Here is a 14,088-nt window from a genome sequence, read left to right as displayed (position 1 = left end):
TAATGTGGCTATTATATCTGGCACAGTGGCATGACTGGCATCTGCGTTGTAAAATACTTCGTTGTTTTTGTTTTGTTATTTAAAAAATATCCCCAACAAATAAAAAATACATTTTAGTTTATTTGATAGCATAATGAGCTATAAATAATTCATCAACAACTCATTTATGACTCATCAATGACTCACCACGGCAAAACCGGCAAAATGATACTCGCATAATCGGACCCGATCTTCGCACGTGAATTACACAACGTCGCGAGCGATGAGCACTGTTCTTTTTTTAAAAAGGGGGTTTTTTTTAAAACCGTCTCAGAGTCTCAAACTCAGACTCAGCTTTCGCGTGACGGCGTGGGTGGCCAGCTGGTTCCAGCCCCATCTCTGGTCCGTGACCGTTCACTTTTGTAAAAAGATAAATCGACTTCACGCACAAAGTCCAAAGCACATTCAGTACTACATACATAGATTGTTGTACTTTATCATATAGTATTGCAAGCAGTATGAAGTTATCTGTGGTAGCAATGACGGCCTTGATTGGCTCGTCAGTCGAGGGTATGCACACAACCGAAGGGCTATGGCACGGATTTCTCGGCAACTCATTTGAGGCCGTGATGAACTATATGTCATGGAATGAAGAGAAGTCTACAGTCTTTGGGTATGTTGTTCTGTTTGTTCGCTCTGCATATATAAATGAATATACTATTCTGAATACAGATGGTCGTTTGCCCATAATTCTAATTGTGGCTTAACGAGGTTTGCATTTTTTTATAAGGGTCAATATATAACCCCCGGCGATTTACTAGAATTTTTGCATATTTGAAACATTTTTTACTGCAAGCTGCATGGTTACTAGGGTGTATATCTCTGAAATACAACAATGACTTTCTATTTCCATCTGCAAATCAACCGCAAATAGTGAATAGCTTTGGTGTATATAAGAAGAGTGATATCAGAAAATGCTCCGTATACGAGCGACCAAAGCTCATTCGGTTTAGGGGTGTCATGCTGGTTTTCTAGCTCGTGCACAAAATCTCTACCGGATTTTCTCACAGTTATTGACACGGACACAGTCGCCGTAATTGTATTGGACGTAGTTGTTTTCACTGCTGCAGTATTATACTCGACTGACAGCTTTTTCGTTACTTTTCTTTCGCAACAGTCTGAAGCACCCCAACCCTGCGAATAAGGACAATGTTGTTCCTGAGGGCATGTGTGACAATGTGAACTCCGTTTCGGGCTACTACCCTGCCACTAAGAACAAGAAGTACTGGTACTGGGCTTTCGAGAGCAGAAACGATCCTGAGAATGATCCCGTGGTGCTTTGGATGACCGGTAGGTTCGTGTAAGGTCGCGTTATACGTTTGCGGAAGTATTATCGTTACGTAATTGTCAATTCTTGCTATAGCAACGTGATCTCTGTTTCGTTACTTACCCAAAATATTGTGCTTAATGCTCGGTAGACTCTAGATATGTATGTATATACCTTTTCATACTAAACGGAACAGTCGAGGTATGCTCGAGCTGACAGAATGGATTCCGCCACCAATTATTTTCGAGTCATTAAATTAATAGATGTGCTGCCAGCTTAATTAAATCCAGCACACTGCAGAAAATACTCATTGTTAAGATTGCACAAGATGTGTTTATGTGGTTGCTGCTGACGTAGATCGTGTATTAGCGCACCTCTGCTGTTATTCAACTCAATTTGGGCTCTATTTCATCGAACATGTCACTTCGTCAGTTGAACCTCTCACAATCATCGACTGTGGTACCTTCGTTGCGTATTTCATCAAGCTGCCTTTAATGGTTTATCTATAAACACCGGCGCGTACGCCATTGGCTTATTTTTGTTTTCATCATTATCCTCAATTTTGTAGGCGGTCCCGGTTGCAGTTCCCAGATCGCCTTGTTCATGGAGAACGGACCCTGTCAGATCAACGACGACAGGAAAACAACACGCCCTAATCCCTACTCATGGAACATGAGAGCAAATATGATCTATATCGATCAACCTGCAGGAGTTGGTATGTTGTTGCACAGACAGTGAAAGTTAGTTGTTTAATTTGCATTTTTCGTAAATTTGCAACTTCTATGGATTTCATCCAGATGGTTTCCAATCGAGCCAAATGGAGGTTGGGGCTATCACATAGACACCTTCCGATATCTTGAAAAATCCCAAAACAAGTGTAGATGCAAGATACTTTGTGCTGAATGTGTCCGATTATTCGTATTACACCAACAATGCGGTTATGCTGGAGCCACCCACCTGTTTTTAATTTTTCGTGTACATGTATACTGGCACAACGTTTCTGTTATGAGATGTATGCGGTTGGTCGTTGAACAAATTCTCACATGTTTTATACGTCTTGTTTAATACGTAGACCTTCGTTGGTGTTCTGAAGTCAAAACTGTTCTCAGTGACGGCCTAGACATGCCAAGATTTACCATGCATCTTCGTCATGAATTTTCGTTTGGGTGTATCGCCAATGATGTCACCGTGAATCCGATGGGGGTTTTATTTTTATTTTTATTTTTGCTTCGATCCGATACCTTCAGGCTTCAGCACGGGCCCTGTGAACGACACTGGTGAATGGGACGTAGCACCTGAAATGTATTCATTCTTGCAAGCATTTTTTAACGCCAACCCCAATCTGCGCGATAACGACTTCTACGTCTTTGGAGAATCGTAAGTTGACAATGTTTCCACTTAGTTGAGGCACGACCATTGAACTGTTGTCTTCAGTCTTCTTCTCATGTATTCTACTCGCTCTACTTACTGTCTTTTTTTTTCTTGGTAACGCCACCATACGGCCTCGGATACACAGCTATGGTGGTCACTACGTGCCGGCTGTATCGTCATTGATTCAGAAGAACAACATCGAAATAAAGTCTGATCCCGATATCAACCTCAAGGGTATTGGAATCGGAAACGGTATGGTGGACCCTGAGATGCAGGAGCCACAGTACGCAGAGTACGCCAAATACAACTCGTACAACAGGCTTGTCAATGAAACCACATACGAGAATATGAAGAAAACTTCTGAAGAATGCCTGAAGCAAATAAGTACCGGGGTCTGCAAGGTGAGGATGTTGCGTAGTACCTTCTGCCATGTAGCTCTCCTTTGTGCATTGACCTTTCATATCACGTATACAGCTACTAATAACAACATACTTTTACTATACTCGGCGCATCCATGTTCAGAGAGGTAGCAACCCCGCTGACTGCGAGAAGACTCTAGGAGTGTGCGCAGGGGGATCAATGGGCCCTATCCATGAAGCAAACTACAATCAGTACGATGTGCGAGAAAAATGTAAGTAGATCTTGAGTTGTCGTCAATTCAGCATTATTTATTCCGCATGAAGGCTCATTAAAATATTTGTATTCCTCACATTATCAGGTACTATCAAGCCACTCTGCTACGATTTTTCGGTAAGTATTTCGGTTCAATTGTCGTCATTTGCATTTAACTTCTAGCCAACTTAGTAACAAACTTAACGAACTCTGTACTCAATTTGTAATTTACCTCGTCTACAGGCCGTGAACGAGTACCTGAATAACGACTATATTCGTGAATGTTTGGGTGTCGAGACTGAACTCGATTGGGAGCCATGCTCCCCCAAGTTCGAGAAGCTGTTCATGTTTGACAGGATGGCGAGTTATGCTTCTAATGTTACCCTACTGTTGGAAGAAGGCATTCGAGTGCTTGTGTATGCAGGAGAGGCCGATTATATCTGCAATTGGATGGGTAACAGGGCGTGGGTGGACGCTCTCTCATGGCACGGAAAGGTGGGTCAGGTTGTATGCTTTATGTTTCACATGACGCCTTCATATTAACTGAAAAACTAATGCTGATAGTGCGAGATGGACTAATTTTACAATGTCTCCATTCGTCTACAGGCTGGTATGAACGCCGCTGTCGATCGCCCTTTCATTGTTGCCGGGAAGGAGGCTGGCATCGTGAAAAACTTCGACATCTTCACTTTCCTAACCGTGCATGATTCTGGGTAAGTTGCGCAAACCCTTAAGATCAATATCTACGAATCGCTTCTCGGTTTAGAGCGGGCTGCCTCGTTCCAAAGATCTTCTTCATGTGGTGTGATCTTATTGTTGCGAAGTGGCGCTGATATAGTTTAAATTCAGATAACTGAAGATACGTTTCTTACGCCACACACTGTATTCTATTTTTACAGACATATGGTTCCGCTGGACCAACCGGAAGCGGCTCTGGCTTTGTTCAATACCTTCATCGAGGAAAAGAGTTTTTAAGCCTAAATATGGATATGGTTTAAGGGCGTTCATGCGTCAAGATTTAATATTGCAAGGAATTATATGCCTGATGTATGGGATGAGTTCTTGTGTAGACTCTTGAGAAGGGTACAGAACAATAGTAGATTGTTGTAGGAACCATAAAAACGCTAATCTCATTCACTGATATCGGCTATTCTGACACTATTTCTGTTGTGAGAGAATGCAATCGCGATACTTAAGAGTTTCTTTCTATGACTGAGTTCTATTTTGAAGACTCGTTCAATCGAAGCTTGACATTACATACTACAATGTTAATTAATGCATTTTATAGTATTATTGACGAGGTATCTCAATGCGGATCATCTTATCCTTGTCCATGACATGCAAAAAAGTCACGCTCGGAAAACAGTAGATTGAATCGTCACATGTATATCCATAGTCTAGACCTGTACACCTGGCTGTAGAGATACAATGAGTGTCGTGTTGTCAGTGCTGTCGTATACTAAGAAGGGAATGATCGGATCACACTCAATTCGAAGATTTCAAAAAATAATATAAAGAGGCAGCATGCACTTGAAATTAAACGAGACTTGAAATAAATGGTCAGGGACACCATAGTTTTGGCTGGCCTGGTATGTGACATGTCGCCATAAAATAAAGCATTTATTTGTCGTCTGTTTGCGGAAAGCTCGCAAAAGGCGTAGCATGTCGGATGGCAGTGATAGTCATATTACTATCAACAGATCTGTGTGGTGATGCGGTGGGGTTGTCAGTGTCGTCGTTGACTAAAAAAGGGAATGATCGGATCACACACTAAAAGGCAGTATCGCACTTGACATTGAGCGAGGCCTTTTAAAAGCAAATAGTCAGGGACACAGGAGTTTCTGCTGGCCTGGCACTTATGTATACAACAACGACATGTCGCCGTAAGAAAAAAGGCATCCATTTGTCGTTTGTTTGCGGAGCTCAGAAAGACATAGCATGCCGGATATCAATGATAGTAAATACTATTATGGAACAGACCAGTGTGGTTATTGGCGATGCGGTGGGGGCTACCCGCTACTATTTTTATCTGTTGTTTCACAAAACATTATACAGGCTCAAAACTTTATACTTTTATTTGTCGCATGTATCAGAGTAAGCTTACTCTATTGCACATCCAGAGTAAATCAATGTGTGTAACCTAACTATGTACAAATGTATTGCCTGCCGGGGAGTGCCGGCGGCCAATTTTTGAACTTCATTGACAATTTGCATTGTGACTCGGTGTTGAGTAGGTAGTAAACAGATCCGAGATTCCCAGCCGACTCCCGAGGCATCAGGCAGGCCACGACTGACGACTGGCCGCCTGGCAGGCGGCACTCGGTAGGCGACACTCGGCAGTCCGGCACCCAAGGGCCAAAGGTGAAAGGTCGCTTTCTAGGAATAAATTGCAAATACTTACTGAATCCCGATTGGTCACAAACTGCACAGTGCACACAGTCATGTCACAATCCCAGGGCGCAGCGCACGCACAGCCCCACAGCCTCACAGCCGCACAGCCTACAGGTCACAGCCTGACAAATTACAGGTCTGAGGTCTGGTCACAGCCTGCACAGGTCACAGGTCGAGGTCAGGTCACAGCCTGCACAGGTTTTAGCCTCTGGGGTCTGAAGTCTTAGGTCACTCACAGCCTCACAGGTCACAGACACAGACTGAAGAATCGCACAAAACATTCACACACCGATTGCCAGATTGCCAGATAAATTCTGAACCCGGTAAGACAGTCCCTGAGCGATGGAGTCTGCCAGAGTCTGCAGTGGCAAGTGGCAAGTGGGAAGCGGGAAGTCTTCCAGCCTGAACTGTACTGAGAACTGAGAGTTTAGAACTGAAACTCGGAACTCTGAAGTCAAAAGTGAAAAGTGAGAAGTGAAAACTGAAAAGTGTGAAGTCAGAACTGAGTAGTCCGAGAAAAAATCTCTCAGTCTCAAGAACTTCAGAAGTGGGGACTGGGAAGCGGCCACGGCCCCACACACAACAAGTGCAACCACTGAACTGTGGTCTGTGGTCCATGACCTGTGGGCTGTGGTCGAGGGTGTCAGTGGGTGACAGGGAACATTAGAGTTTTAGGGTTTAGTTGTGTATTTGTGGCATAGTTTTATTTATTTATATTCTGTATTTACTCTCTCTCTAGACACTCCTCTTAATACACTCTACAACAATCTACGACTACATATGTATATAGATTTTAGTACATACATTGATAAGTATAACAGATTAGATAGTCATAGTCTATTATTACATATTTACTTTTGAAAACAATATATAGAGATGGATGTAGAGAATGGCGAAAAAATGTAAATATGTGTGTATTTAGAGGTCTCAGGTCTCAGGTCTCAGAGTCTCAGCCCTCCGGGTCCCAGCCTCCCAGGGGCCAGCCGCCAGGGCCTTCAAACTTGAAACTCATGAGTCATGAGTCATGACTGGTCACCCGTCAAGCCGTCGATTAGGGTTTAGGGGTTAGAGGGCCCGAGTCCCGAGAGGCCGAGTCCGAGAGGAGTAACCGAGATAAGAGACTTTTAAGTTTTTTAAATATGTTTCACAGAGTTTTCTCTAGTTTACTGTTTAGGATTCGACTCTGGATTCCGGATTCGGAATTCCTGATTAAGTGATTCTGTGATTACTGATTAGTGAATACTGCAAGTGATATATTTACTGATGACTGATAATACTGATTCAGTGATTCCTCATTCGGTCATTCCAGGGCTCCAGGATTCTGCCAGGAACCTACGTTGAGCGTTCAGCGCTGAGCGCTCCAGATTCCGCAAGTGCAGCTGCAGATTTGATTGGCCTCTCGGCTCTGGCTGGTTTAGCTCTCTTTCATTATTTGCAAGGGAAACAACGAACAAGCTCGAGAGTCGAGAGTGTATTTTTTATATAAAAATACGCGAGATTTGTTGTCTTTTGAAGTTCTCTAGGTTTAACATTTTGCGCCTTTGCCTACGCATCACGAGGCATGTCGGCAAAACCCCATCTATTGATTTTGAATTACACAGCAAGCTGGACAGTATTCGACTATTTTATAAAGCTATATAAGTACATCAATTCTCGAAGCTACATCAATATTCAATTTAAACGAACTGATCATGGCTATACTTAAAACACTAAGGAAAATATGTCGGACCAGTGATGAGTATAGCAGTAGGAATCATAATTTGACGCAGAATCAGCGGACTATTGGAAGTTGCAGCAAAATGATCGATCTGACAACAACGGCTTCTCAAGAAAGTGGACAGTTAGGCGACTCTGACAACGGGCTGATTTGGATGGGGAGTCTCGATTTTTCAATGGTCGCCCACCCAAATGATTTTAACTTACTACTGACATCGAAACTCGTTGGTAGGTGGGAGGACAAATATCATCACCGACAGATAATGATGGCAAACGACTGTGCCGGAGCTATTGGACATAACTGCCGTAATAACTCGGCTCTCTTCCCGGAGGGATTCAGCATAAAACCTGCTTCGGCTCCATGTGCTGCTCAGTCAGCGCCTTCGCTGGACTCGCCACTCATCATTCATTACCCACCCGGTACTGGAAGATCCCCGCTTACCCACGTAACTAAATCAGTGCATTCACTCGCGTCCACTATTTGCGAGGATAAGCCGTCACCACTCTCATTTGGTCGTGCAGGATCCTTTGACTGGCACGAGCCCTCTCCCTTGTCGCGGAAGTCCACCGAGAACGTGAAGACTGCTCCTGTGCGAGCTTCTGACCAGAGAGACTTTGCTATTTCTGCTCAAATTGGTTCAAAGGCAAAAAATAATTGTTGCGCGGTATCGGAGTTGCCGTGCTCAAGTTTACCCACACACAGAACGCAGTCGGTGGGTTTAACGATAACACAGCTTCATAATAGACAACACCCCAGAAAGGTAACCAAAAGGTGTTTATCTGATTCTACTGTTCGTACACGCGAACAGTACTAAGGAAATACAGAACTCACAATCAGAACGTGAAAAAGGCAGTCCGCGTCGCGTGTCGTTTGACGGAGTATTTGTGCATAAAACTTACAGTTTTCGAGCATACGGCCGTCGGAGTTCTGAAACGAGACCCGAGGACGAAAAGCCCATGCCTGTACACGAAGATTACATTGAGAACACAAACACTCAACTTAAGATTTTGGCCGGGGACCAATACGCAAAAGTATTGGCCGTCTTGGATAGTGTAATACAGGAAGAACAAGCCGCGTTCTCGTGATATCATCGTGCGCCCCGTATTTAATCTAATTGCATATCTCTGAACTTTGTGACAAACAGCATAGAATAAAGTACATACCACAGGAACTTCGTTGAGCACTCCCTACTTTTAAAGTTCGATTGTTGCCTGAACAATGCTCGACATTTTTAAGATATGCTAGCGTCAGGGTTTCTAAATACTACTTCAGACCAATATGCGAGCGGTATGTTTTCCCTGTCGATTGAAATGTCTGAATGATATGCGTACGGCTACGGACATTTGAAGTGATCGCTAAACATACCACATGGTTTATTTGTTACAATATATATGCTCTTGTTTAGATGTGAGGGGTGCGAAGCGTCGGTAGACCACCATGTGACAATATTCGAACGCTTGTGATGCAGAGACGTACGCTGATGCAGGACATGAGGACAAATTTTGGTCCGTGGCGAATATATTCCCAACGAACCGAGTGTGGTATGGATGCATGTGTGAATACTCGTATACGTAGAACAAGAAAGATTTAGATGGAAATCGGTATTACAAAGGGAAAATGGTGATATGTAGGCACTTGAGAATTTAAGGGAAAGGGTCGTGAACCTACGCAAGTGGCATGGTAATATTTTGCCGAAATTGCGTGACAGCCCGTTTCAGCGTATTTACACGGAGCGATATAGTAAATGTCGCTAGATGCAATCGCGCATAAGTCAGATTTCTGAGTCCGCAGGGCAAAATAAAACGAGTGTATTACGTATCAACTACGCCTAGGCCCTCAGGTGCCGAGACATACAAGATCGGGATTTTGCGACATGTTTACTATAGCTATTCTAGCGGCTAATTGTATCATCGACATAACTACAATATTGTAATCATTTGTAGCAGTGTTCTGCATACATCGTAGGTAGCTATTTTTCTATACAAGATCGGGATTTTGCGACATGTTTACTATAGCTATTCTAGCGGCTAATTGTATCATCGACATAACTACAATATTGTAATCATTTGTAGCAGTGTTCTGCATACATCGTAGGTAGCTATTTTTCTTAGTCAAGTGTTTGTATTCTAACAAGTAGTTTCGATCTTTTATTAACTACAGATTGCCTAGAATGAAACGATAATACGTCGAGGATCACTGAAGTAGACTCCTGCTTCCTGATGTAGTCTTATGATCTGCTGGTGCCACTGATCGTACGTCAGCACTCGTAGTCATCTAAGTACTGGGATATAAGTCTATTCACCATTCGCGTTCCACGATTAGCCGAGACAAGAGGTATCAATACATCCGCAGGGACTATTGCTTCGAGTGGCGGGCCCTGTGATAAAGTGAAAAATCGAGTGTAAATAAGATGATAACGTAGATGATCATTGTCAGACAGATAACTATAAATATACCAGTTTAGGTTTAATACGTATTCTGATCAAAAATATTTGAAACTATCTGCCTCCAAAGCTGTTGGCAGAGAGGCGATAAGGTGAGTATTCCAAAGCTGTTGAAAGAGTGAGGCGATTCTGTGTGTCATTAATCCAAAGGCGATATATATATATATATATATATATATATCTATCTTTCTCAACACGCAGATGTGCTAGTAACATTGGAGTACGACATTTATCAGATGGTTCACCCTGCGCTAGTGATTTAGAAGTAGGTACGAAGGAAAACGTTGATCACTTATTTACAAATCGAATCTTTGCGTGCCAAGAAATGAACGCTGTACCAACAAAAAAAAGGTAATTTGTGCAAGATCGAGAGCAGTGCCGGGCTAACCCCCAAGACCAAGTCATATCCAGCTTACGCAAGATCGACAGTACAAATGCCTCCGCATCACACACTAAAAGACTACGAGACTCAAGCACTGCATGTATAATGCCTTTGTAACGTTCTGCTGTGTATACATAGATTGAAACTTCCAGAGCGCAATAGCAGTTATAAACACTGAAATGACAAGTCACTTGTGCCTGCGTACAAATGGGACGCTTTGTATTAATTTACGATGTGAAGATATTCCGAAGATCCAGCAACAACATAGTAACCAACATAGCAACCAACATACACTTTGCAGTTCAGCTGCGAGATCCTCATATCTGTCAGCCGCGCGGGTGAGCATAATCCGTAACGCCTCGCTGATAACAGAATGGGGTTGAAAGATAGTTTATGAGAACGTGAATGCAAATTGAATACATGTGAAAGCGCTGCTATATGGGCACAATGGGGTTGAGATATGTCTCATGAGGAAGTAGAAGGAAACAAACGAAAAATGGAAGTATACTGTAGTATCTGATAAAATAATGAATCTGCGAGATGTCTCATGGAATCGTCAAATCAGCGGTAAATATTATAGTAGCTGATAGTAAAATGGGTGTCGGAGGTGTCTCATGAGAACGTGAATGGGACTAATAAACATGTGGTGCATGAAGTAGTATATACGAGACAATAAGCGTGAGGACCACGGTTCAGTACGATGCTTATCTGATACCTAGGAGCAGACTAGGAGGCGATATTATGTGATACTATATGTACAGAAGTGAAAAGGCGAGTATAGCTCACCGCAAGTAGAGGGAGTATCGCAACCTAGCTCACTTCGACAAATAAACAAAGACGGTAGATTCGTCATGCAGTAAGTGGTACGGGGTGGATGATGCTAAGCAACGCTATAGTGTGGGGTTTGTGTAATATGTCATGGCGTGAGAAAAAGAGGCATAAAGCTCGGTCTGACAAGACGAGGCATATGCGCCGACATGTACGATGCCGACAAATATAATAAACTCCGCAACAAGGAGTTTTCATGCGGCCTAGCATATCCCGCAACACGACGCAACATAACGTGAAACTGGATGTTTACGGTTTTGAGCTTAGCCTGTTATGAGGCGATGCTAAAGTTACGAAATGGTGTACTTTCTCGTTCGTGAGTACCACACGCTTTACCGAATGAGAATCTGTTATAAAACATTAAGTATTCTCATGTACAGATGAACTTATCATGTGACACTCGCCCGTGCCTGAGTAACGTATAGCTATACAAAACTATATTCTACTTTACATACGCACAAACCATGTAACACTCACCCTTGCCTGATGGCCCGGCTATCGTCAGCGCTCGCATTGTTGCAATTGTTCATGTGGTTATTGTGTCTGTAGTGCCTGGTGTGGTGGTTCAGGTTAAGTTCCGCAATCTGCTTCAGCCGTGTGGCCAACTGTCGTTGCAAGTCAGCCATCTCTTGGGTGCTGCCAGACTCTCGGGCTTTGGCGATGACTTTGGTGCCCCAGTCGTGGGTTAGGTGGTTGACTACGCATAAGTACCAGTGATATACGCTACCCACTCGGTGCCACTCGTGTACCACAGAGGTAGCGTTCGGGGAAGTGGCTGTAGAGAATAGGAAGGCATATGTGTGAGCGAGCAAGTGACCGTAGACATTAGAGCGGGCGACTGTCAGGGAAAGTGGCCGTGGTTAACGGTGACGACATGTGTGGGCGTGAAAATGACTGTGGACAATAGCCCAATGTGAGCTTATTACCACACATACCCTTCTCCTGCTCCACCCACTCGTGCAGCCTCGTGAGGACATCCTGCAACTGCATATCCAGCTCTATCACGGCTGCGGGGATGCAGTCTAGGCTTATGAGCTCGAGACATCGTGACAATGGATTACTGAGCCATGGCTGTTGTATCCGTACAGCGATGCTGTCATATGTGGCGTTGCCCGGACGATTGGACAGGAACTCGCACGAGGGCCCCATCTTGATATAGTAGCGCGCTTCTTGGTATACGTCTGGGTGTATGCACGGGAATAGCCAGAGGTTAGATACTAGTAGATGGCTATAGGTGTGGACAGATTTCATTGTAGTCCACAATTCAAAAGTCGATATGTGAGTGTTGGAGAGAGTGCAAGTAATCAGCACGCCTGGCCTAGAGTGAACGTATCACACCCGCATGTTGCATCTCGGACGCTTCACGACGTACCTTGATTGTAGTGCGCCTGTAATGCCCATGCCTCGTCCACCCACACTTGCGGGATGTTCTCCATTACCGGTTGTACGAGATCTGATTGGACGCCGTCTCCGATGTTACGGTGCAATAGATCATGCACTGCTCGGTCCATTTGTTTTCTAGTAGTGCTGTGAGTTGAGGGGCAGAGGTTGTTGGAAGAGACGCTAGTCAAGATCGTCTGCGATTGAAACACTTTGGATCGTGTTTCAGCAGAACTATATGAATATGCAGTACCATAGAAAATAATAAATTTGACACCGAAAAATATTCAAGGCTATTATACATTGCTCAGTCATTGTTTCAATGCTACGAGCTGGGCGCCTAAATTTGTCGGGTAGGAGGTGTATGACAACAACTCATATGTTTATAGACTTTGTATTGTGTTGAAACAAAAGTATAAAAATATAAAAATATATGAAAATATCTATAGTTGACCAGAGCAAAATATAATACTAGGAGCAGTAGATCACGCTTGGCTCGGTCCATATGTTTTTCTAATGTTACTGTAAGTTGGTACTTACATGTGAGTTTATGTACCACAGAACGCCACGTGGAGACACAAGATACGTGCAAACATACTGGTCCAGGTCATCATGCACACTGTTGTCCGTAGCATAGCCAGGCATGTGCAGCAGAACAAACACTGCCCACTGCCATAAGCCCATCATCTCGAGTTCACCAGCAACAATGCGGATTAAGGTGTGATACTGAGCAACGTCCACTAATTGATCGTATCCTAATGTTTGATTGTTGGCTGTGCATATCGGAATGAGAGGGTAAGAGATGACGTTAGTGCAGGTAAGGTGTTCAAAGTAACTGTGACAAAACTTGAAGAATGCCACTTCCAGTTTAAGGTGTGATACTGAGCAACGACCACTGAATAATCACAACCTAATGTTTCGTTGGTGGCTGTGTTGTATCACGGATGCAAGAAGAGAGGCTACGCAGTGAAGGTAGTGCAAGTAGAAAGGTCCACGAGATACTACGAAAACCCAATGAATACAAGTCTAAGCCTTTGGTGAGACAAGACTCGGGCGGCTTTTTACAACAATACGATTGAACTGCCGGTATAAAAGATGTACAGCGAGTACAGAGCTTATCGAGACAGTTGAACACAGCAACACACCGATGACATTCGTCATCATCGATTAATCAAACCGATTCACGATCGGTGCTTGTAAAACACAGCCCACTCATAATGAAACACAGAGACGCTGCATCCAACTTGACCAGTACATATTCAACAACAGGAAGTACTGCAATTGTGTAATTAGCTAAACGCCGCACGTCCAAAATCAGAGTCAACTCAAACAGGATATGCTACCCAAGGCACACTCAAACTCGGCGTTGCATTGCACTGAGTTGACTTACAGTTGGTTAAACTAACCAGCGCACAGTGCAGCTGGAAGGCCAGTTGAGAGGAAGCGCCGAGTGTGTGGTCTAGCTGCGACACAGCGTACGACTGTGGGTTGAGAATGTTACGCATCACATCGGTGGGTTTGGGTCCGTCCTGCCTTAGCCACATCAGATGGTACAGAATGTCCAGCTGACCATTTCTGTGAGGAAATGTAGAAAGTCCTTTTGAGTCAAGAGGCAAACACGCACGCACCCCCCCCCCCACTTACACACACACAAACA

The 14,088-nt window shown here is 43.8% G+C and overlaps 3 protein-coding genes across 3 annotated transcripts in view; 2 read left to right on the top strand and 1 right to left on the bottom strand.

Moving 5' to 3' along the window:
- The first annotated feature begins 318 nt into the window (after positions 1–318).
- SARC_04026 (hypothetical protein) lies at positions 319–5,209 on the top strand. Its single transcript, XM_014302177.1, has 10 exons — positions 319–652; positions 1,157–1,329; positions 1,875–2,021; positions 2,554–2,683; positions 2,823–3,078; positions 3,200–3,308; positions 3,396–3,427; positions 3,533–3,784; positions 3,896–4,002; positions 4,189–5,209. The coding sequence occupies exons 1-10, from the start codon at positions 498–500 to the stop codon at positions 4,262–4,264; spliced, it is 1,437 nt and encodes a 478-aa protein (XP_014157652.1). The 5' UTR covers positions 319–497; the 3' UTR covers positions 4,265–5,209.
- A 2,270-nt stretch (positions 5,210–7,479) lies between these two features.
- SARC_04025 (hypothetical protein) lies at positions 7,480–8,482 on the top strand (the record flags this gene model as incomplete). Its single annotated transcript, XM_014302176.1, has 2 exons — positions 7,480–8,168; positions 8,299–8,482. 2 exons carry the CDS (start codon positions 7,480–7,482, stop codon positions 8,480–8,482), a joined length of 873 nt encoding a protein of 290 aa, XP_014157651.1.
- A 1,172-nt stretch (positions 8,483–9,654) lies between these two features.
- Positions 9,655–14,088, bottom strand: part of SARC_04024 (hypothetical protein) — a gene marked incomplete at both ends in the record, with an annotated part of 30,613 nt that continues 26,179 nt past the window's right edge. Inside the window, 7 exons of the mRNA XM_014302175.1 lie at positions 9,655–9,774; positions 10,516–10,585; positions 11,529–11,826; positions 11,987–12,232; positions 12,424–12,665; positions 13,030–13,204; positions 13,822–14,006. Coding sequence (XP_014157650.1) covers positions 9,655–9,774; positions 10,516–10,585; positions 11,529–11,826; positions 11,987–12,232; positions 12,424–12,665; positions 13,030–13,204; positions 13,822–14,006 — 1,336 coding nt within the window. The remainder of the gene's footprint in view (positions 9,775–10,515; positions 10,586–11,528; positions 11,827–11,986; positions 12,233–12,423; positions 12,666–13,029; positions 13,205–13,821; positions 14,007–14,088) is intronic.

The sequence above is a fragment of the Sphaeroforma arctica genome (assembly GCF_001186125.1).
Source record: "Sphaeroforma arctica JP610 unplaced genomic scaffold supercont1.216, whole genome shotgun sequence".
Taxonomy (NCBI): domain Eukaryota; class Ichthyosporea; order Ichthyophonida; genus Sphaeroforma; species Sphaeroforma arctica.
Note: the sequence above shows the minus strand (reverse complement) of the source record. Positions and strands in the feature narration are given on the sequence as shown.